Here is a 23,064-nt window from a genome sequence, read left to right as displayed (position 1 = left end):
ACAGGTTAAATGTGTTGGAATTTGGTTTGGTTTCCATGCAGAAGCAGGCCTTAACAGTTTACAATCCCAACCGAAGTCACCACTCCCTAGTGGTATAGTATACAGCATACATAAGGGACGCCTTAGAAATTATCTGAGTACCTATTTCGGGCAACCTCCGAGAACGTGAGTGACAGCCTTTGGCACTGGCAAGCCATGAAGAAATTGTACCGTACAAAGTACATCTCGTTAGTTTAGTTTGGGCGTTAACACAGGCTTCTTTTAAAGAGCGCTCCGAGGATTCTCCAAGGTACAGCCACTCCTCCGCCAAGAGAGCCTCTCTCACCCCAAAACGGAAGCCTGAAGCTACTGGCTCGGGCTCCCCAACCCGTCCAACGCAGGGAGGGAAGGAACGAGCCTGAAAAGCGGGTGAGAGGTCACGGGCTGGGGTTGGGGCTCAGCGAGGGGGGCGGGGACAGGCTGGAGCCAGCCCCCCACGTGGCTGCCAGGTTGCCGCCCTTGAGACGTTTCAAACCAGAGGCTGCAGAACTTGACCAATGGGGTGCAGAACGTTGGGGGCCGAACGTTCCGCGACCTCCCTCCACCCCGCCCTCTTTTCCCTTTGTGACGTCTCTGGTCACCCTCTCTCCGGCCTCTATAATCTGTGCCTTTTCCTCCGCCGATTTACGCGGCTCTAGATACCTTTGCTGAGAAAGTGGTGCTTACCTGCTGCTAGACCATGGCCTTCGTCACCCGACAGTTCGTGCGCTCCCTGGCTTCCTCTTCCTCCGCCACTGGACCCGCGGCCTCGGCCAAGAAGATCCTCGTCAAGCACGTGATTGTCATTGGAGGTGGGCTCATGGGTGCTGGGATCGCGCAGGTGAGCGGGGTCAAGGTGCCCTTCCCCTTCCCCCTCTCCCTCCGGTACCCTCTCCAGACCCTCTCCCGGGCCCTCTTCCGCCCCGCTGACGTCTAGGTTGCTACTGTAGCAGCTGCTAGGGAAGGAGACGGAGAGCGTCCTGCGCGCATTTTAACTCCTTATCTCTTAGCTTGCAGTCCCAAGATAGGCGGGTGAGCTCCGGGACTGGTTGAGAATGTAGGGGTGTGCATGTGCACCTGCTGCGCTTCCCTGCACCCCGAAAATCAGAAGTCTCACCTCCGCAGGAGAGTTTATTTGGCGAAGAAAGCCTTGTTGTCATTGCCTGCGCCAGTCTTAAAAGTTCTACCTTGTATCAAACCTTTTATGCCTTAACTCCAACTTAATCTAAGCTGGAAGCACTTTGAGGGCCGAAATGCCTTTTTGCAGTATAATAAAAAGCCGCCCTGAAATAGCAGTCAGAAGATCTGGGTTCTTTCAAGTAATAGGATCCTAAAATCGTTCAGTTTAGAATTAGAAGAGGCCTTAGAGCTTCTAGCCCAACTCCTTTATTTTACGAATGAGGATCTGAGCCCCAGAGAGGGCAGTGGTAGCTCATATTTATCTAGTACTTGAAGATTTGAAAAGACTTTTTCAAATATTTTCATTTGACATAATAGGTAGTCAATTCTACAAGCAGTTATTAACCACACACTGTGTGTAGGCCCTGTGCAAGGTGCTGAGGATACAAAGAAAAAGCAAAACTAGTCCCTGCCCACAAAGAATACTCAAATAGGGGAGACAACATGCAGACAGCTAAGTACATGCAAGATAAGTATGGGATAAATTGGAAGTAATCTCATGGGGAATGCTCTAGCATAAAGGGGGCTGGGAAAGGCCTCTTGGAGAAAGTAGGATTTGAACTGAGATTTGAAGGAAGGCAGGAGGCCGATGAGGAAGGAGAGCAGCTGGGATTAACTCAGTTCATCTGATTTCAAATCCAGCACAGTTGCCACTGCATTACTGACTGTGTGATCTTGAACAAGTCACTTAAGCTGTAAAATTAGATTAATAATATCCACCTCCCTACTTACAGATCTCTCTCTGAGTCAGCAAAGATGCAATAAAGAGGGCCTGAAGCTTTACAATAAATTTATGTTAGATGTTGTGAGAAAATTCCTACAACATTAGCACTTGCTTGGCAAATTGTAGGCATTCAGTAAATATATGATTGATTTGGAAAAGATAGAATATCTCTAAAGAACTATTTAATTGCTTTCTTAGTGGTTCTCTACCTATCATTTCCTACATTGTAGTTTAGGGCATATAGGCAGCTAGGTGGTGCAGTGGATAGAGGGCTAGGCCAGGAATTAGCAAGACTTATCATTCTGAGTTCAAATCCAGCCTCAGACACTTTGTGACCCTGGGCAAGTCACTTAACCCTGTTTGCCTTTATATGTACTCTAATATCTCTGCCAAGAAAACCCCAGTTGGGGTCATGGAAGAAACAACAGGTTTATGGACCAAGCTGGATTCCAATTTAAGAAGGCCTGGACTCAGACACATACTGGCTCTGTGATCCTGGGCAAATCACTTAACCCCTCTCTAAGACTGTAATTGGCGGAGAAGGTGCTATCCTTGCATGGGTAGAGAAAGTTTATTCACACAGGAAATTTCCCTTCCTAATGAAATCACATGGTCAGTCCTCCATATTTCCCTTCCTATATCTCCCAGCTTTGGAGAGGGGGAAAGGAAGTTTCTTCCCAAATTTGAAAGATTACAAATAATTTGCACTGGCCACCAAACCTCTTAATCAGAAGCCATATTGTACCTCTTTCTTTTAGCACCAAGCACTGATTTGTATTAGGTCCCCAGAGGGAGGGGGCAAAGGACTTGAGTAGAAAGAAGATATGGCCTCTGCCCTCAAGGAATTTCTAATCTCATCACTTATCTGTAGTACTCTGCCCTCTATCCTGGACAGTTACAGTTCTGTGGTTAATTGTGTAATTGATAATCTAGTTTAGAATTATTTTGAAATTATAGACTCATTGGTGTAATTAAACCTCTACATCATTGTCCCCTTCCCTGACAGTTACCTTATTTTCACTTTCTATCTAGTTAGTATTTGTTTAATTATGTCTGTGTTGTCTCCCCTGATAGAATGGGCAGAGACTTTCATCTTTCTCTTTGTACTTAGAGCCAACCAAGTGCCTGGCACGTACTAGGTGCTTAATTAATGCTTATTGATTGAGAATAAGTGGAAATCGTGTTAGATTTGGGTTTGAAAACCCAGCCTCCTCACTTACTTGGGTTGTAACTAGGCCAATCATTTAGTTTCCTTGTTTGTAAAATGTGGGGAATTACTTATTTTGCCTTCCTCACTGGTGTGATTTCAAGAAAACATGATATGAATTGCATAGTGAGAACTTGGGGATATTTTGACTATGCCCCTAACCTTTTGAGATCAGATTGGTCAACCAGGCTCTCCCAACAAAAGCATCCCTTGATACCTCTGGCCAAGAGAGACTATTGGGCTCATTGATGGGCTGCTCTGACCCAGTGTGGCAGTCCTTAAGTCCTCACCTTACAATTTGGCTCAGTACCAAACCTTCAGGTATGTTTTTATCACTACATTGGTGTGTACACTTGACATGATGATGGTCAGTACAGGGTACTAGGGGCCACTACATTGCCTAACTCTTCTTCTTCCTTCTGACACTTTGCTATAGGTCCTAGGTTTGTGCTTTGCTGCTTGGTAATCCCTGACTAGTGAGAGAAATGATTATTTTTTTCTCTTATATTATTAACCAATTATTAATTGACATTAAGATTTTTCTTTTCTATTTCCTCACTCAAAGTCCAGTGTCTCAAGGAGATTTCTGACCTTGCCCAAAAATTTACCTCACCCAGACCACCTTATTTAGGTGGGATTCTTACCCCACCCAACTAGAAAACCTTACAAAGAGAATCTAATCTAGGTGAATTTCAGCCTGTTGTGTTCTATTTAGACAGGCTTGGGTGGTGGTGGGGGTGTTGATCCCTTTGTCTAGGTTGCGTGTGGTGGGAGGCCCAGGTATTCTGGGTAGAGAAAAGAGTGATATAATTAATGCTAGTCCCCTATCCCCTCAGTAGAATAGGTCCACCTCTCATTATAATATTCATTCTCTCATTAACTAAAGGGTATATAATAGAGGCTCCCAAACTTATTTGGCCTACTGCCCCCTTTTCAAAAAATAAAATTACTCAGTGGCCTCCCTTGCCCCCCAAATCTACATTCTTTAACTCTCTAGTGTTTTTTTTTTAATTTGTGTAATGACACATCTTAAATTTAATAATTTATTGTAAATTTGTGGGGTTTTTTCTGCATTGAAATTTCGATGATGATATAATATTGTGTCAAGCAACCATATAGTATCATATTATAAACAAGTCATTACTCTCACATATTCCCGTTGATGCATGCTGGACTTCTGACAGTGTGCAGCAAACTCACCTGACAACACTTGCTTGTTAAGACCTGTCAGTGGACCTGACCACTGATGGGTTATAACTTGCATTTTGTGTCTTTATTGGAAAAAAAATGTAATTACTACGGCTTTAACTCTGTTACGCAATAGATGAAACATATATGAACAGTTTTTCAAAATTTCCTTGTCTTTCCTTATTCTTCGACTGCCCCCTTATTTTTATTCAATGCCCCCCCAATTGCATCCACCCCCCTGGATCATTCTAGTGCCCCCAGGTGGCAGTATCATCCACTTTGGGAACCTGAAGTACATGAGCATCAAGAGGCCTCCAGGAGGGGTCTTTATTTTTTGAGAGAAAGACAAATGACCATCCTTTTATTAATTGATAAAATTATTAATTACCCAGAAACTAAGTCTTGAACTTCTCATGTCACACTAGTGTATTAGGTTGATGTTCTACAGGTTGTCTTGGGATCAGTGGAAGGAGTGTTGGTGCCAGAAGGCTTGGGTTTTAGTCACTTAGAAGCTGTGTGACCTTGGCCATGTCACTTAGCCTCCCCTCAGGAGTTGGGAGATCTCTGCCAAGTCACTTATCCTCTCTCAGTTTCAGTTTCCTCCTCCGTAAAATGAAAGCATTAGATGGACTAGAAAGATTAGATTGAGTTAGATGACCTCTTAATTTCCTCCAGCAGGCTGCCATCTGTAATCTTATAACTGGATTGTTTTGTCTTGTTTTAGACCCAGACCTTTGATTTCATTGCTTTAGGGAAGTCCCTGGTGAGACGATTTCCTCTTTCCTCTTGCCTGTGCAATTCTGGGCCTGTTCAGAAACTTGGTCTTAGAAAATTGCCTGGGGCTTCCCCAGAATCACTCACTCCTCATGGGTTAGAGGCAGGACTTGGATCTAGATCTTCCTGAGGCAGAGGTCGGATCTCTCTTCTCTAGGTCAGGTTTACCTCTCTTAATTATGACTTTGTGACCCTTACATTTACTGAGAGAAGTTTGACTCCGGCTTTCATTAATCTTCAGAGATAGTTATCTAAGGATAATAATTGTTGTGGAGGCAGCTAGTTGGCTCAGTGGATAGAGCTCTGGGCCTTGAGTCAGGAAGACCTGAGTTCAAATCGAGTCTCAGACAATTTACTAGCTGTATGACCCTGGGCAAGTCACTTAACCTCTGTTTACCTAATCCATTGGAGAAGGAAATGGCAAATCACTCCATTGTCTTTGCCAGGAAAACCCCCTATGAGGTCACAAAGAGTCAAATGCAACTGAACAAAATAACTATTGTGCCAGTGGGCATTGTTTCTATACTGGGTGTAGTTGAGAACACAGCATATGCCAGTCAAGTTTTACTTAATCTTGTAGGCGGCTGGCAAGTTTTGGATTGCTGTCAACTTTTGGGAATGCTTAAAAAAAATGCCCATTAACCTAGTTAGGTCAGATGACTAATTTTGGCTTTTAAAGAAGACTTTCATTTTAATCAAGAATTACACTAGGTCATCAGTAACTTTTTTTCTTTAATGCTTAATGTTTTTGCTAAATTCTTACCAGCCCTAGCTCTTAGCACTATGCCCTGTACTCAGTAGGTGCTTAATAAGTGTTGAACAGTGTTCTAATATATTGAATTTTAACAGGAAAGGCATAACTTTGGTGGGTTTCTTTTTTTCTCTTTTAAGTAGCAACTCTAAAGTTTTTCTACATATATCATGGCTCACTTGATCATGAATGCATTTGTGGCAGATTTATGTGAATTTATCAAGCAGATTAAATGACTCATTACTTATATTGAAATAGCAAATGGGCCTCTTTATTCACTACCAAGAAGGTAATGTTTTACCTGTATTTTTCCTACTTTAAGCATCCTCCCCTTGGAAGGCTTTGCCATTGAGTTAATATTTAAGTGGAGTTAACTTGTTTAATGTGTTTGTTTATCTAATGCTTTATCTTCTGACTCGAAATGATTGCCAGTTCATCTTCCACCTGATGCTAACACTGACATGAGAGTTTATAGCACTAAGTAAGCCTTGGATAGTAGAGGTCATTGCGTTATTTTAAAGGGGATCTCTTTCTATTGGCTGTATTTTTTCAGCAAATATTCAGTAAATATTTTATTGATTTGGAAAAGATAGAATATCTCTAAAGAACTATTTAATTGCTTTCTTAGTGGTTCTCTCCGCATCATTTCCTACATTGTAGTTTAGGGGATGTAGGCGGCTAGGTGGTGCAGTGGATGGAGTGCTGGGCCTGGTGTTAGCAAGACTCACCATTCTGAGTTCAAATATGGCTTCAGACACTTTGTGATCCTGGGCAAGTCACTTAACCCTGTTTGCCTTAGTTTCTTCATATCTACTCTAGTATCTTTGCCAAGAAGGTAGAAAGCCAGATTGCTAGGGACTGAGAAGTGTGGGAGGAGAGGAAGTGGCTGAGCTAAGGTGGATAGACAACTTTTTCTGTGAGTTTGATTATGAAAAGGAAGAGAGATCTCCAACAATGATAGCTTAGGGGGATAGTTGTGTTAAGTGAAATCTGTTTGAGGTTGGGCAACCTGGACATGTTCACAGGATACAGGGAAGAAGCCAGTAGATGGACGTGGTAAATTAGAGAGGGGGGACATTGAAGGGCCATGCTCCTAGAGGAGATACGTATGGGAAGGTAGGAGATAAAGGACACAAAAATAAAGATTGGCCTTGATGTGGAAAAGGGCTGCCTCTTTGTCAGAGACTGGAGTAGAGGAAGAGAGAATTGAGAAATAGTGTAAAAAGATTTTGAGATAGATAATGAAGGAGAAGAGTGAGCTCAGCAAATAACTCCAGTTTGTTTAGTAAAGTATGGGGTGAGATCTTCTCCTGAGAAAGAGGAAGGTAAGTGAGAGGGGCACTATGGGAGCCTTGGGGAGAGAAGAGGTTTGGGACAACAGCTGGATGATAGATCAAGGATTGGTGTGCGGCTCTGAGGTCCCAGTTGAGACTGGATAGTATAAATTTGAAATGGTCATGTGACCTTCATCTGGAAGTGGGGAGGAGGGGAGAAGAAGGGTAGTGAGAGTAATTCTGAGATAATGTTTGGAATGATATGAATAAAAATCAGATAAGGTGACTAGGGATTCTGGGTTGAAGTAGAACCAGTTTTTCTAGGATGGAGCGAAAGTCAGGTGAGAGCAGGGGTAATGTCCCTGGGAGAGAGGGACTGGAGGTCATGGTGAGGGTAAAGGATAGATAGAAGGAGAGTGAGGCACATGGAGAGGTGGATGGTCAGAGGAATTTCAGAAGTCTGGGTCTCAGAGGTAGAACACCTGGGAGATGTTATGATCACAGCACTGAGGTAGAGCGAAGGTGTATGTGATCATGAGAGTTGAAGAGGTGGCTAAATTGAGAGGTCAGGGTATTTGAGGGGATACCAATATGTATATTAAAGTTCCCAAAGGCAGGAGTTGTAAATAGAAAGACAGAGAAGTACTGCATTCCTTGACAAAGAAGGGAGAATGACCTGGGAGCCAGTGGGTACCTATTGCTAGGGTCTGGGTAGGATGAAAATATATGGGTTATGTATGGAGGTCTAGTACCTCTGATGTGAGGGCTTGCTGACCCCTTTGGTGTCCACACCTCTCACTCAACTCTCACCTGTGGCTTCAAAAAGCTGTAGCACAGGTAGTGGTCACATCCTGGTAAACCCTCGGGGTAGATGGGCTAAACCAGGTCTACGGTGACTGATAGGCCTCAGATCCACAGGTGAATTAGGGGGGTGTCCACCTCAAGCACACAAAGACTTCCTCCTGCAGAATGGGCAGATGAGAACAATTTGTTCCAAAGGCCATGAAGGCGACTGGAGCAGGTGCTGTGGATCCGTAGAGCTTGGTCAGACATGAAGACGCCAAGGTCATCCACTGCATCTCAAGCCGTCACCAGTCATCCTGACTTTGGTCTTGCCACTGAATTTTGATGGTTCTGGAAGAGAGAGTGAGGTTGATGACTTGTGCAACTCGGCCTCACTTTAATCCCCTGTGATGTCATTGGTCCTCTTTGAAAACAACGGCTGACCAATGAGGGTTAAAGATTAGAATGAAATGAAGTAATGAGAGAGACTGCTGTAGGATGTGAACAAAGGGTGTGTGTGTGTGTGTGTGTGTGTGTGTGTGTGAAAGTATACCCGGTATCCTAGAACATGTTTAGGAATGCAGTATCTTGTGGGAGAGTCTGGTTCATTCTGGCTGAAGTTGGAAGAACCTAGAGAAGAAAATGTCTAAAATGAAGGAAAGTTTGTTAATGATAGAAAAGGCCTAGAGGGCGCCCTAGAAGGAGAATGTAGAGCTGGCTTGGAACTTGGGGAAGGCTAGGGCTGAAGGGAATTGGGATGAGCGCATGAGGAGTAGAGGGGGAGAGAGGGGCGGTTTCTACATAGGCAGCTGTGATTCTGTATTACTGAGAAGAGGTGAGAATTTGTGAATCATAAGATTGTAGGATCATAGATAGAGTTAAAGGGGATCTGACCTCTTTCATTTTACAATTGAGGAAACCCAAAGTGCAGAAAAGTTGAAGTGACTTGCTCACAGTCATATAGGTATTAAGGGGCAAAGCCGGGATTCAAACCTGGGTCATCCGACCCCAAACCGACTACTCTGAATTATACCATACTGTCTCTAGACTGAACATGGAGTTAGGGCTGCTGCTTTCAAAAGTCCTATGATGGCAGGGGGCAGCTTCAGTTCTCTTTCTAGCACTAGGAAAAAAGAAAGATTGTGCCTGGTGTGTTGTAAATGAGGTCTGCACTTTAAGTCGGATCCTGGGCTGGGGTCAGCCCAAGAAGCTTTGCTGTATCCTCTCTGAGGGAGAGCAGAGAACTATCTCCCCATGGCAGTGAGTTGGGACAGAGCGGCAGCAGATTCCACGGTTGTTTGTTGGGGGAGAGGAGAGAAATCCAAGGAACCATTTATTTTTATATTTAATATCTTTTATATTTACTTTTGATTGTTGTTCAGTCATTTCGGTTATGTCTGATCTTCATGACCTCATTTGGGATTTTTATTTATTTATTTTTTAAATTTATTTATTTATTTTTAGTTTACAGCATTCAGTTCCACAAGTTTTTGAGTTCCAAATTTTCTGTCCTTCCCTCTCCTCCCAGCTGCCTCACAAGACGGGCATGTAATCATCTGGGATTTTCTTGACAAAGATAGTGGAAAGGTTTTGCCATTTCCTTCTCTGGCTCATTTTACAGATGGGGAACCAAGGCAAACAGGGTTGTGTCTAGTCTAGGATCACACAGCTAGTAAGTGGCAGGGGCCACATTTTAACCCAGAGAGATGAGTCTTCCAACTCCAGGCCCAGCACTCTATCCACTTTGAGACCTAGCTGCCCCTCTTACAGTTAATATAAGACTGTTTAATAAATCAGTATTTAATAAGAAAGTACTATATGCAGAGCTCCCTAGAAGGTACTGGAGGTGGCAGGAATACAAAGTTTAGGATAGATGCTGTCCCTGCCTTTATAGAGCTTACTCTTTGGCAGGGGGATTTCATTAATGAAATTATACATCCTTTCCCTTCTCTTACCTGGAGAGTTGTTCCCAAGAGGAAGAGGGGTGGGAGGACTAGAGGTTACTTTTGTGCATCATCAGGTGTATGTTACACCTGGGTGGAAGTAGCATCTCCTCTCACCACCACCCTGCCCCCACCAGCTCCCACATGGTCACCTGGAACCAGGAATGGTAACTAGGCATGCTCTATAGGGGACGGGGTGGGGGGGGGGGGAAGACACTTGTATCTTAAATGAGATAGTATTGTAAAGCTTAGAAAATACCTGGTGCACAGTAGGCACTTACTTAATACTTATTCCCTTCTTCTCTTATTTCACTATAATGATGGATAGTGGAAAGAGCATTGGACTTGGAGTCAGGAAGAGTTCGATTCAGATCACACCCTAGTCATTTACTAGCTGTGTGACCCCAGGCAAGTCACTTAACCTCTCTCAGCCTGTAAATTGGGGATAATATTAATAATGGGTTGTGGTGAGGATCAAATGAGATGACTTGGAAAACTTTCTCCCCTTGCGTATGAAATGAGGGTTTTGCAAAAGGTTTCCAAGTTCTTTTTCAGCTCTAACCAAATCTGTGATTTTATCTGCACTGGTACTTCCTGTAGGTGGGAGCATTTATAACCCCTTCACACCTTCCTTTCTTAAATTGCTTAAGGAAATAAGGAGCCTTTATTAAGCCTCTCCTATGCTCCGGGTACTTTGCTAAGCGATTTACAAATGTTGTCTCACAACTCTAGGAGGTAGGTACTATTATTAGCCCATTTTACTGTTGAAGAAACTGAGGCAGACAGAAGTAAAGTGACAGTGTCCAGGGTCACACCGTGAGGAAGTGTCTAAAGGCTTCTGATTTGAATTCAGGTCTTCCTGACTCCTGGTCTGGCACTCCATCCACCATGTCAGCAGCTGCCTTAAGGTCGTCATTTGGTAGCTCCCCTTGACCGTCTCTGGACTTAGGTTGGCCCTGGAGCAGCACACATACATACCTCACTCCCTCCTCCCTGGCCTGGATGACAAGGCTGCAGCACTAGAAACCATGCCCTTGAGGACTTAACTCTTTCCTATCATCTAGCACTTCTGCCGAGGCCCCTGTTCAGATCCATGACTGGCCACCTGGCCGCCTATTTCAGGCAGGCCCCAGGCATGCTTTATTCCATCCTCTACTCTGCATCTGTCTTCTCCACAACAGTGGAGTACAAATAACCCTTCTGTGCCCTTGCCTCCCCTCTACTTCTGGAACCTCGATCAGATCAACTCTGCCGTTGCTCCTGGGAGGCATGAGTCAGTTTGCTCCCACTAACATCCCATACCTTTCTGGACCACGGTGTCCCTCCTGGGCCTTCACCTCAATGTCTGCTGTCTTTCCCAGTTAGAGGGGTGCTCTCTTTGCTTTTGTATTTATATCCCCAGTCCTTAGAACAGTCCTTGGCATGTAGTAAGTGGTTAATAAATGCTTTTGTATTCACACTTGGTAGATCCTACCAGGTCTTGTAAAATATTGGCCTAAATAGCTTTTGAGAGCTCCGAATGGGATCCACACCCCAGGAAGGAATTTGAGTGGGAGACAAATGCACAGGAGGTAGGGTGTAAGAAAAGTGCTTTGTGAGGTCTAATGGTAGAAAGTTCCTTCGCCACTTTGGAGGTGAGGGAAGGAACCAGTATTGAGTAAGCATCTACCATGGGCAAAGCACGAATATTATCTCATTTGAGTGTAGGTGCTATTTTTATCCCCATTTTGTGGTTGAAGAAACTGAGGCAGCCAGGTAAAGTGACTTGCCCAGGATCACTGAGCTAGGACATGTCTGAGGCTAGATTTGAAGTCAGGTCTTCTGATACCAAGTCCAATGCTCTGTCCACTTCAGCACTTCCATGGGAGTGGAAGTCAGTGAAGGCCTCATGGAAGAGGTGGCTTCTGAGCTAGGCTTGGGAAAGATTTCAGCAGGTGGAAGGGTGGGTGAGAGAGGTTCTTAGCCTGGACAACTGTATGGGCAAAAAAGTCGCAGAGTCCAGAAAGAGTAAAAATGGCAAACAATAAATAGTTCATCTTGGTTAGACTGTAGAGTAGATGGAGACTAGTGGAAGTGAGCTAGAAAGGTAGGCTGTCTTTAACCTGACAGAGAGATGGGGGTCTTAAAAAGCTTCCAAGTTTTTGTTAACTAAAGATGTGGATATTTAATGAAGAACCTTCTTGATTTTAGTGAAGAACCTTCTTGATTTGGTTGATTTTGCTGGTTTCCATTTGCCTGCACTGTCATCCATCATCCACCCAGCTGTCAGAGCCCAGGACTGTTCTGGAAAGCCCTTCACAATCTGGCTCCAGCCTACTTTCCTGGCTTATTCCACATTTCTTCCCTTCTACGCTAGAGGGAGCTAAGTGGTACACTGGTTAGAGTCCTGGACCTGGAATCAGGAAGACCTGAGTCAAATCCAGACACTTCCTAGGTGTGTAACCCAGAGAAATTCACTTCACTTCTGTCTGCTTTGGTTTCCTAAACTGTATAATAATGTTATCTCTCTGTCAGGGCTGTTGAAGATCAAATGAGGTGATATTTGTAAAGTGCTTAGTAACAGTAGGTGCTTAATAAATGCTTCCTTTCTGTATACTGCATTCCTTTGTGCTCATCTTCAATAATAGTAGGTGCTTAATAAATACTTCCTTTCTGTATACTGCAATCCTTTGTGCTCATCTTCATCCAGATGTTCTGTCTTCTGCCTCTGTGCCTTTGCCTGGCTGCCTGAAATGTGTTCCCTTCTCAATTCTACCTGCATCCTCCTTCCCCCGCCCAGGAAATTACCTTCCCTTGTATGTGCTTTATATGTATTTCCTGTTTACTAAATGTATACCTCTTGTTTCCCCAGCATCCATTTATTAAATGCCAACCATGTGCTGGGCACTGAGCCAAATCCCCTTAAAGAAGCAGACAGTTTTCACCTCAAGGAGTTTATATTGAATCAACAAGCATTTATTAAGTGTTTTCTATTTGTTTTTTGTCTTTGTGTCCCTTTGAGGCATGGTTACTGGGACAGTAGATGCTTAGTAAATGCTTTGTTGATTGACTACGATGCCATGGTGACTTGACTTGACACATGGCATGAGGAAAGAAAATGGAAATCTCGCATTAAGAATGAGAGGCAGCTGGTGGAGGCTGATTGAGGACTAACTTACTCTTAGCCCTAAGGACTCCGGGAAGAAGGAACCTCAACTCCTGCCTGGAAGGTTGCTTTTTTGGTGGAGCTAGAAGCCTGTATGTTGGGATCACCTTCTCAGGCTCATGGAATAGTGAACCAAATTCTGTGGATTTGGAAAGGCTTACATTGGACTCAGTTTATTTGGGACAGATGACCCAGTGTTTTTGTTTTGGGGTTTTTTCCCCAAAAAACATCATCTTCACTGCTGAATATGTCCCTCCTCTCTCCCTTGCTTTGATATCAAAGAATAGAATAGAAAAAGGAGGAAGGGAGAAAGCACGGGTTAGCCATATTAAGCAAAACATCAGCCAAGTCTGACACCGTATGCGGTATTTCATACCCATAGCACCCACCTCCACAAAGAAGAGAAGGAGGTGGGTTTTTTCATCTTCAGGGCTAAGCTCAATCATTATAATAATGCAAGTTTCAGTTGGGGAAAACACCTTTTAAAGCTTAAGGTGATATATAAATGTAAGTTGTTATTAAGAACAATGGGCAGCTAGGTGGTGAAGTAGATAAAGTTCTGGGCCTGGAGTCAGGAAGACTCCTTTTTCTGGGTTCAAATCTGGCCTCAGACACTTATTAACTGTGTGACCCTGGGCAAGTCACTTAACCCTATTTGTCTCAGTTCCCCATCTGTAAAATGAGCTGGAGAAGGAGATGGAAACCATTCTAGTATCCTTGCCAAGAAAACCCCAAATGGGTTCACAAAGAGTTGGACACAACTGAAAAAAAAAACTGAACAAAGCTGGGACATATAAAAGGAATTGTCCTGAAAACAAAGAGAGTTGTTACCACACCATTTGATTTAATATAAGGATTCACTGCTAAAGTTAGAAGACATGAGGCATGCTGCAGGTCTGGTGGTAGCTATTCTTCCCTTCCCCCAACCCCCAACCCAGCCACATTCATCCCCTCTCTCAAAACCACCATTTGATTTCTTAGTGCATTTGTGTGGCCTTGAGCCCAGTGTCCACCTTGGCTATTTTTATACCACTCTACTCTAAAAATACTCCTCTGTGTGACTACTTTGAGTTAAAGTTTCTGCACAGTCCACTGGGCAGTCTTCCATTAGAATTTCTGCCTGGCATGAGCATTGACACACTTCCAGGCTTGCTTATTGGACATAGGACTCAGGGCAAGCCGCAAGGTTTCTCCAGCTCTCTTGTATTAATACCTTTCTTGTATATACATTGTATCCCTCCTACTAGATTGTCTCCTTCACCTTGGTATCTTATCCAGCCCCTGGGACAGTGTTCTGTACAGTCCTACAATGGTAGCGTTGCTATGAAATAGACTAGAAATTGGAGCTTGGAGCTTTTATCCTAATAGAAAAAAATTCACGAGACTCTCAATATGGTGTGGTGGACAGGTAGGGGACACTTGTTAGACTTACACTCAGGGGAGACCTGGACTCGTATCCTGGCTCTGATGCTTATTAGCTATGTGACTATAAGTCACTTATCTTTCCAAGCTTCAGTTTCTTCATCTGTAAAATGGAAAATACCATCTGTAGTACCTCCCTCACAGCGTGCTTGTGAGGTTCAAATGGGAGAATATATATGGAAAGTGCTGTGGAAAATTTAATGTGCTGTGTGAGTGACAATTATTGTTCACAGGTGATTAAATTTCCCCCTTCTTCTTCTGTAGTTGTTCCATTCTCATGACCTCTCTGGGTCCAAATTTGGTCTTGGTTAGGGGTGACCTTTCTTACATATCTCCTGGATGGCCAAGGGAGAAGCTGGAATGGAGAAGTAGGAATAGAATTTCTAAAAACAAATTTACAAACTTCTACTGAGGTTTCAAGTCTTGGCCCTTCATGGGACCAGAAAGAATGGTTTAGAGAGGTAAGATCCTCCAACATTTTTTTTTTTGGTCTTCCAGATGAATTTTGTTTTTCTTTTTTCTTTTTTTGCATATTATAAACTTAAATATTAAAACAAATATAAAATAAGAAAAAAACACATATGTGCACATCAGAACAGAGAAGATTCAAAATATGTAGCAATAAATTTCCATTTCAAGAAAGCCTATATATTAAATACTACACATTGTGTTGAGAGCTATCCATCTTTTCTCTGCTTCCTTGTAGGTTTTCTTTTGTTCTCTGCTATATACTTTTTACTTTGTTCTTTTTTCCTCCCCTCTTCCCCCCCAGGCTACAATTAAATGTGGATATATTTTTATATATATGTATACACACACATATATACGTATATACATGTATATATATACTTGTATATATATGTGTATGTGTGTGTATATATATGTACGTGTATATGTGTGTGTGTGTGTATGTATATATACACACACATACATATATGCGCACAGGCACACATATATAAACATATACTTTTCCTAACAGATTCTACTTCTGATATTTGTTTTTACATTTGTGTGTATCTCCTATTTCCTATCCCTCCTGACTCCTCTACTTTACTTCGCTACCTTGCCCTCCTATTACTTAACCAGGGGTGGGGAACCTGTGGCCCCAAGGCCACATGTGGCTTTCCAGGTCCCCGAGCTCAGTCCTTCAACTGAATCAGGATTTTGAAGAATGGCAGAATTACCTGGCTGGGCAGGAAGGGAAACTTGGTCCCAGATTTCACTAATAAATGCTATTTCTTGCACTGCTTCACCTGTAATGAAACTGATAGGATCAGTCAACAACTCATCTCCAAACCTGATTTTCTTTTTCACTTTCTAGTTGAGTTAAGCTTTACTCATCCCAGGTGAACTGGGAAAATAAACATAATTTTATCTCCTCAATCACTTTGACTGCAGGGTCATTTGACACACATGCTTTGTCCTCTTGAAACAGTTGCCTAGCAAGTCTTTTAATTACTTTGCTTTCTTGCTGGTGTGTTTTTTCAGTAAGATCCAGCAGCTTCAGGAGCTCTCAGCCCAGAGACGGTAGGGGGGCTTGGACAACTGGTCAGAAAGAGATTTCAGGCAACCTTTTTGTAGGCCCTGGGTGCAGCTGGCACCGATTGACAACTCTATTAACAATACACAGTTCTGGATTGAAGTTCCAGGGTGGAAAGGAGTGGTTGTGGTCAGTTGCAAGGGAGCAGGAAATCTGATGGCAGTTACAAGGCAAGAAGGAGCTCTAGCATTTGTGGCTGCGGGAGAGCAGGGGACCTATTTGCAGTTCCAGGACCAAGAGGAGTGCTGGCTCTGCACTTGCAACTGCAGAGGAGCCGGGGCCCCTTCCTATAAAGACCAGAGCACAGACCAGGAGAGCAGTGAGCACACCTCTCCTCACATTACACCACCTTGGCAGCATCAAAAACTTTCAGACCCCCAGAACTAGGGCTCAGAACAGCAGCACAAAGAAAGCCTGAAGCTTGGGACAGTGCCTCCTACCCCAAGGTGAGCAGAGCCCAACTTTAACATAGAAGTTTAAAGTGAAGAAATAGGCTAGGAAGATAAGCAAACAAAAAATGAGTTTGACCAGCAGAGTTGAATATAATCCTTCTGAGGGGGAAAGGATATTTACTGAAATAGAAGAGTTTTTTTTGGAGGGTAGAAGGCAAGGCAGTTGGGGTTAAGTGACTTGCCCAAGGTCACACAGCTAAAAACTGTCAAATATCCAAGGCCACATTTGAACTCAGGTCCTCCTGACTCCAGGGCTGATGCTCTACTCACTGTGCTACTTAGCTGCCCCAGATGGAGAGCTTCTAAGCATTCCTGATGTAAAGACCAGAGCTGAATAGAAAATTTGACTTTCAAATACAAGACTCAAGAGAACCATGCAAAAGTAAACATGAAAGAGTAATCATGAGGGACTCGATAAAGTTAAACTGTTTTCATTCCTATATGGGAAGATGATATATGCAACTCCTAAGAACTTTGTCATTATTAGAGCAGTTAAAAGGAGCTTACGTAGAATGAAAGCATAGACTTCTGGAGCCAAGTGGTAGAGTGGGGCAGGAACTTGGCTCAGTTCTCCCAAATTCTCCTCCACACAACCTTAGAATAACTCCTCAAAACCAATTCTGGAGCAGTGAAGCAGTTTTCCAGACCAAGACAGCTTGGAGGGTTAGTAGGAAAGGTCTGTCTCACTGGGTTGGTGCCTGACCAAGCCAGAGGCAAATCCACACCCAAGGCAGAATAGAAGCAAGGCCTCATCTCTAGTGCAGCTAGGCCCTGAGTACTACCACAAGAAATTTGGGACAGTGCCCTCCACACTCCAGGAGCAGATCTCAACTTTAACATAAAGTGAAAAGTCATGAAATGGGCTGGGAAATTAAACAACAACAACAAAAAGAACCTGACCATAGAAAGTTACCATAGTGAAAGGGAGGATCTAGGTACAAACTTAGAAGAGGACAGTGTCAAAAAGCCATGTGCAAATCCTCAAAGAAAATGTGAATTGGTCTCAGGCCCAAAAAGAACTGTGGGAAGAGCTGAAATTTTTATTTTTAAATCAAATAAGAGGTAGAAGAAATATTGGGGAAATAAATGAGAGTAATGCAAGAGAAGCATGAAAAGGGAATCAGTAGCTTGGTTAAGGAAGCACAATAAATGAAAAAAAAGTTATGCAAAACTTCACTGAAGAAAACAACTCCTTAAAAAGTAGAACTGGCCAAATTGAAAAGGAGGTACAAAAACTCAATGAAGAAAATAATTCCTTAAAAATTAGAATTGGGCAAGTAGAAGCTAATTACTCCATGAGACATCAAGAATCAACCAAATGAAAAAAATAGAAGAAAATGTGAAATAACTGAATGGAAAAGCAACTGGCCTGGAAAATAAATCCAGGAGAGATAATTTAAGAATTATTGGATTACCTGAAAGCCATGATTAAGAATTCTGGACATCATATTTCAAGAAATTATCAAGGAAAACTGCTCTGATGTCTTAGAACCAGAGGACAAAAATAGAAATTGAAAGAATCTACCAATTATATCCCAAAAGAGATACTAAAATGAAAACTCAGGAATATCATATCCAAATTCCAAAGCTCCCAGGCCTAGGAGAAAATATTGGAAGCAGAAAGAAACAATTCAGATATCATGGAGCCACAGTCAGGATTACACAGGATTTAGCAACTCCTACATTAAAGGACCTAGAAGGCTTGAAATATGATATTCTGGAAGGCAAAGGAGCCAGGATTACAAACAAGAATCACCTACCCAGTGAAACTGAGTAAATCTGTCATGGGGAAAAATGGTTTTTGATAAAATAGAGGACTTTTAAGAATTCCTAATGAAAAGACCAGAGCTGAACAAAAAATTGATTTTCAAATGCAAGACTCAAGAGATTCAATAAGGTTGTACTGTTTATGTTCCCACTGGGAAGATGTTACTTACAACTTTTAAGAACTTTATTTATCACTCTTAGGGCAATTAGAAGGAATATATATAGACAGAGGATGAGAATGTGAGTTTGCTATAATGGATGATTGTGTTGGCAATCAAAATGGGCTCTTAGCACTTAGTTCAACCAAGTGCCCTTGAAGAGTTTGGCCTTTATTTCCTTGATTAAATTAGGAGTCCTTGATGACCTCCTTGCCTCAAGGGAAAACCTAGTTTACATGGGTTTGAGTGACACGTTTGTGACATCAGAGGCTTTTAGACCATGTGGGTTTAAGTCTCCTCTTTGTGAGGATTTTAGTCCACATGGGTGAGTCGCATGTGTGACTCACCCTTGACCCTGAAAAAGATATAAAACCAAGGGTTGGCTATCTTTTTTAGAAGCTCTGACCCCCAGCAGTGGTGGCTCGTGTGACTCTGGGCCAGCCCTTGTTATGAGCTCCTGGGCTGAACTTAGATGTTGGTAACTATGAATTGTATTTGACCTGTCTGTCAATGTTTGTAATTTGTTTGTATTTGCTCAGAAGTTCAGGGTGCTGTCTTTTTCCCCTGAACTAAGTGAATGGTATTTGTATGCTGAATTAAAGTAAGCTTGTTATCCCCCTAAAGTTGCTTTCCTTAGTAAAGCAGATCAAAAGGACCTGGGCTTGCAGCATTCTGTGAGCTGGTTGTTGTTGGTTTTATACCCCCCCCCCCACAGCAGCTGCTAGCCAAATTGTTGAAACAATGATATCCCCAAAAAACAAAATTAAGGGGTAAGAAAGTGGAATGCACTGGGAGAAGGAGAAAGGGAGAAGTAGAACGGGGTAAATTCTCTCTCATAAAGGAGGCACAAGAAAGCTATTACAGTTGAGAGGAAGGTGGAAGTTGGGGGTGGCAGGAAACTCTTGAACCTTATTCTCATTAGAATTGGCTCAGAGAGGGGATAATATACAAACCTAGTTGGATATAGAAATCTGTCTTACCCTTATAGGGAAGTAAGAAGGGATGGGTATAAGAGGTGGGGAGAGGGAATGATATAGGGGAGGACAGATTAGAGGAGGTGGTGTTCAGAAGTAAACCACTTGTGAAAGGGGAGAGACAGAGAGAGAGAGAGAGAGAGAGGGAGAGGGAGAGGGAGATGGGGAAAATAACATGGAGGGAAATATAGTTTGGTGTAATTGTAAATATCAATGGGATGTATTGAAGCAGAATCTATTATGCTTCAGCTGAAGTAAAAAAGCAGGGGTAGCAATTATCTCAAAAAAAGCAAAAGCAAAAATAGACCTAATTAAAAGAGATAAAGAAGGAAACTATTTTGCAATACTAAACATATGCAACAAATGGTATAGCATCTAAATTTTTAAAAAAGTTAAATGAGTTACAGGAGGAAATAGACAGTAAAACTAAAGGTGGGGTCCTCAACTTTCCCCTCTCAGAACTACATAAATCCAACAAAAAACAAACAAAAGTTAAGGAAGTGAATAGAATTTTCTTAGAAAAGTTAGATACGATAGACCTCTGGAGAAAATGAAATGGTACATAGCACCTACACAAAAAATGACTGTATAAAGACATCAAAATGCAACCAAATGCAGAAGAGCAGAAATATCAAAAGCATGCTTTTTGGATCATACTGCAATAAAATTACATTTAATAAAGGACATTGGAAAGAAAGATTAAACATTAATTGGAAACTAAATAACATAATCCTAAAGAATAAGTGGGTCAAAGAACACATCATAGAAACAATCTATAATTTCATTAAAGAGAATGACAACAATGAGACAACATACCAAAATTTATGGGATGCAGTCAAAGGCAGCGCTTAGAGGAAAATCTCTATCTCTCAATTCTTAAAGCAATAACATAGAGAGCAGATCAATGAATTGAGCATGCAACGAAAAGAAAAAGAAAGAAAGAGGGCATGGATGTGAGTCAGTTATGTTGCAGTGATCTCAAAAAAAAAGTAGGGGTGAGAAACAGGGATGCAGTAGGAAAAGGGGGAAGGGACAGGTAGAACGGGGAAAATTTTCTGATGAAAAAAGAGACATATAAGGAAAAGCTTCTCCAGTAGAGGGGGAAATGGGAGGGTGGCAGGCAATGCTTAAACCTCATTATTATTGGAATTGTTTCAAAGACGGAAGAATACATATACAGAAATACACTCATTTGTGTATAGAAATCTACCTTCCCCAGTAGGGAAATAAGAAGTAAAAGATAAGAGTTATTGGGGGAGGAGGGCAGAGTCAGGTAGTCAGTAGTCAAAAGGAAAACAGACTTTTGAGGGGGGACAGGATAAAAAGAAAGATAAACAAAAGAAAATAGGAGGAAGGGAAATACACAGTAATCATAACTGAATGTGAATGGAATGAGTTAACCCATAAGACAGAAATGGATTAGAAACCAGAAGCCAACAATTTGTTGTTTGAAACAAAAAGACATACACAGTTAAAATACAAGGGTGGAGTAGGATCTATTATACTTCAGATGAAGTAAAAAAAAAAAAGCAAAAAGCAGAGGTGGCAGTCTTGTTCTCAGACAAAGCAAAAGCAAAAATAGATCTAATAAAAGACATAATCAAGGAAATTACATTTTGTTCTGTACCATAGACAGTAAAGTAATATCAAGACATTTTTACAGCAAGTTTCTTTCATAAAGGCCTCATTTCTTAAAAATTTAAGGAATTGAGTCATTAAAAAGGAGCCATTCCACAATTGATAAATGATTAAAGGATATGAACAGGCAGTTTTTAGAAGAAGAAATCAAAGCTATTTATAGTCATGAAAAAATGGTCTAAATCACTATTGATAAGAGAAATGAAAATTAAAATAACTTTGAGGTGCTACCTCTACCTGTTAGAAATGACAGATGCTGGAGGGATTGAGGGGAGAATAAGTACACTAGTAAGTGGAATTGTGAATTGGTCCAACCATTCTGGGAAACAGTTTGTAATGCCCAGAGGGCTATAAAACTGTGCATACCCTTTGATCTAGCAATACCACTACTAGGCCTGTGTTTCCACAATCCAGCTAGCAGCTTCTGTGGGGGTATAAGATCCACCCACAGCCAGCACCCAGAAAGCTGCCAACAGCACAGGTTCTTTTGATCTGCTTAACTAAGGAAAGCAAGGTAAAGGGGTTGACAAGCTTACTTTTAATTCAGCATACAAACAGCATTCACTTAGTTTAGGGGAAAAGCCAGCACCCTGAACTTCAGAACAAAATACAAACAAATTACAAATATCAACAGACAGACCCAATACAATTCATAGTTACCAACATCTAGGTTCAGCCCGGGAGCTCAGAACAAGGGCTGGCCCAGAGTCACCCGCCACCGCTGCTGCAGCAAAGAGCTCCAAGGAACAGACGGCCAACCCCTGGTTTTTATATCTTTTCAACGTCAGGGGTGAGTCACACATGCGACTCACCCACGTGACCTAGAATCGTCACAAAGAGGTGGACTTAAACCCACGTGGTCTAAAAGCCTCTGCTGTCCCAGACATGTAAACTAGGCCCTCCCTGGAGTTAGCCCCACCTTGGGCCCCACCTTAGTTGCCAATCCACACCCACATAGGTTTCACACCTATTAGGGGTTTGGACCTCGGGCTTAGTACCTAGTAAGGCTCACTGAATTACTCAAAGAAAACAAAGGCCATTTTGCTTACCAACACAGTCTGTACCCCAAAGAGAACAGAAAAAGAGAAAGCAGTTCTTATTGTGGTGGCAAAGAATTGGAAGTTGAGGGGATGCTCATCAGTTGGGGAATGGCCAAACAAGTTATAGCACATGATTGTGATGGAGAACTATTGTGCTATAAGAAAAACCTGGGGAGACATATATATGAACTCATGCAAAGTGAGCTGAGTAGAACCAGGAGAACATCATACACTGTAATATCAACTGTGAAAGACTTGGCTACTCTGATCAGTAGAGTGAGCCAAGAAAATTCCAACCCACTCATGATGAAAAAATGTGATCCACCTCCAGAGAGGACTAATGAAATCTCAGTGCGAATTGAAGTACATTTTCTTGCTTCATTTTTTACTTTTTTTTTCTTTCTTCTCTTTCATTTTTCTTGGTGAGGGAGATATGGCTAATTTGGAAACGTTTTGTATGATTTCACATGTTTTTATCATAATGTTTGCCTTCTCAGTGAGTAGAGGAGAGGTAGGAGGGAAGGAGAGAATCTGGAAACCAAAATTTAAAAGAAAAAGTTAAATAATAATTAAAAAAAAGAAAACAGTGGGCAACCTGAGATAGAACATGGAGTGTTAAATTCCTAGAACAGCTGACAGTCCATTTTTTTCTGGAGTGGACACTGTGAATGGAGGAGTAATGTGAACTTAGACTGGAAAGTAGGTTGGAGCCAGTATTAAGGGCCTTGAATATAGGCTTATTGGTTGGCATTTTATTCTAGCAGTTGTAGGGTTTTTGAGTGGGGATATGACCAGGCCTATGCCTGACTTAGGAAGATCATTTGGTGGGCTCCTTTGAGAGGAGAATAAGTACACTATCCCTGGTGCTTAGCACAGTGCCTGGCACATAGTAGGTATTTAATAAATGCTTGTTGACTGATCAGCTGCTAAAATGGCCTCGTTATTTTTTGTCTTACGTATCTGTAGTCACTAGGCTTTTGCCTGGAACACACTCCCTCCAAATCTTGTCTCTTACGATCTTGTTTCCGGTGAAACTCAGTTCACTTGCCTCCTTCTACATGAATGAAGTCTTTGTTCAGACCCCTTG

General features: G+C 42.2%; 1 protein-coding gene across 1 annotated transcript in view; it reads left to right on the top strand.

Annotated features, from left to right (window-relative positions):
• The first annotated feature begins 477 nt into the window (after window positions 1–477).
• Window positions 478–23,064, top strand: part of HADH (hydroxyacyl-CoA dehydrogenase) — a 50,592-nt gene continuing 28,005 nt past the window's right edge. Inside the window, exon 1 of the mRNA XM_036763310.1 lies at window positions 478–859. Within this exon, the coding sequence (XP_036619205.1) occupies window positions 719–859 (141 nt within the window). The 5' untranslated portion in view covers window positions 478–718. The remainder of the gene's footprint in view (window positions 860–23,064) is intronic.

The sequence above is a fragment of the Trichosurus vulpecula genome, chromosome 6 (assembly GCF_011100635.1).
Source record: "Trichosurus vulpecula isolate mTriVul1 chromosome 6, mTriVul1.pri, whole genome shotgun sequence".
In the NCBI taxonomy this organism is placed as follows: Eukaryota; Metazoa; Chordata; class Mammalia; order Diprotodontia; family Phalangeridae; genus Trichosurus; species Trichosurus vulpecula.
Note: the sequence above shows the minus strand (reverse complement) of the source record. Positions and strands in the feature narration are given on the sequence as shown.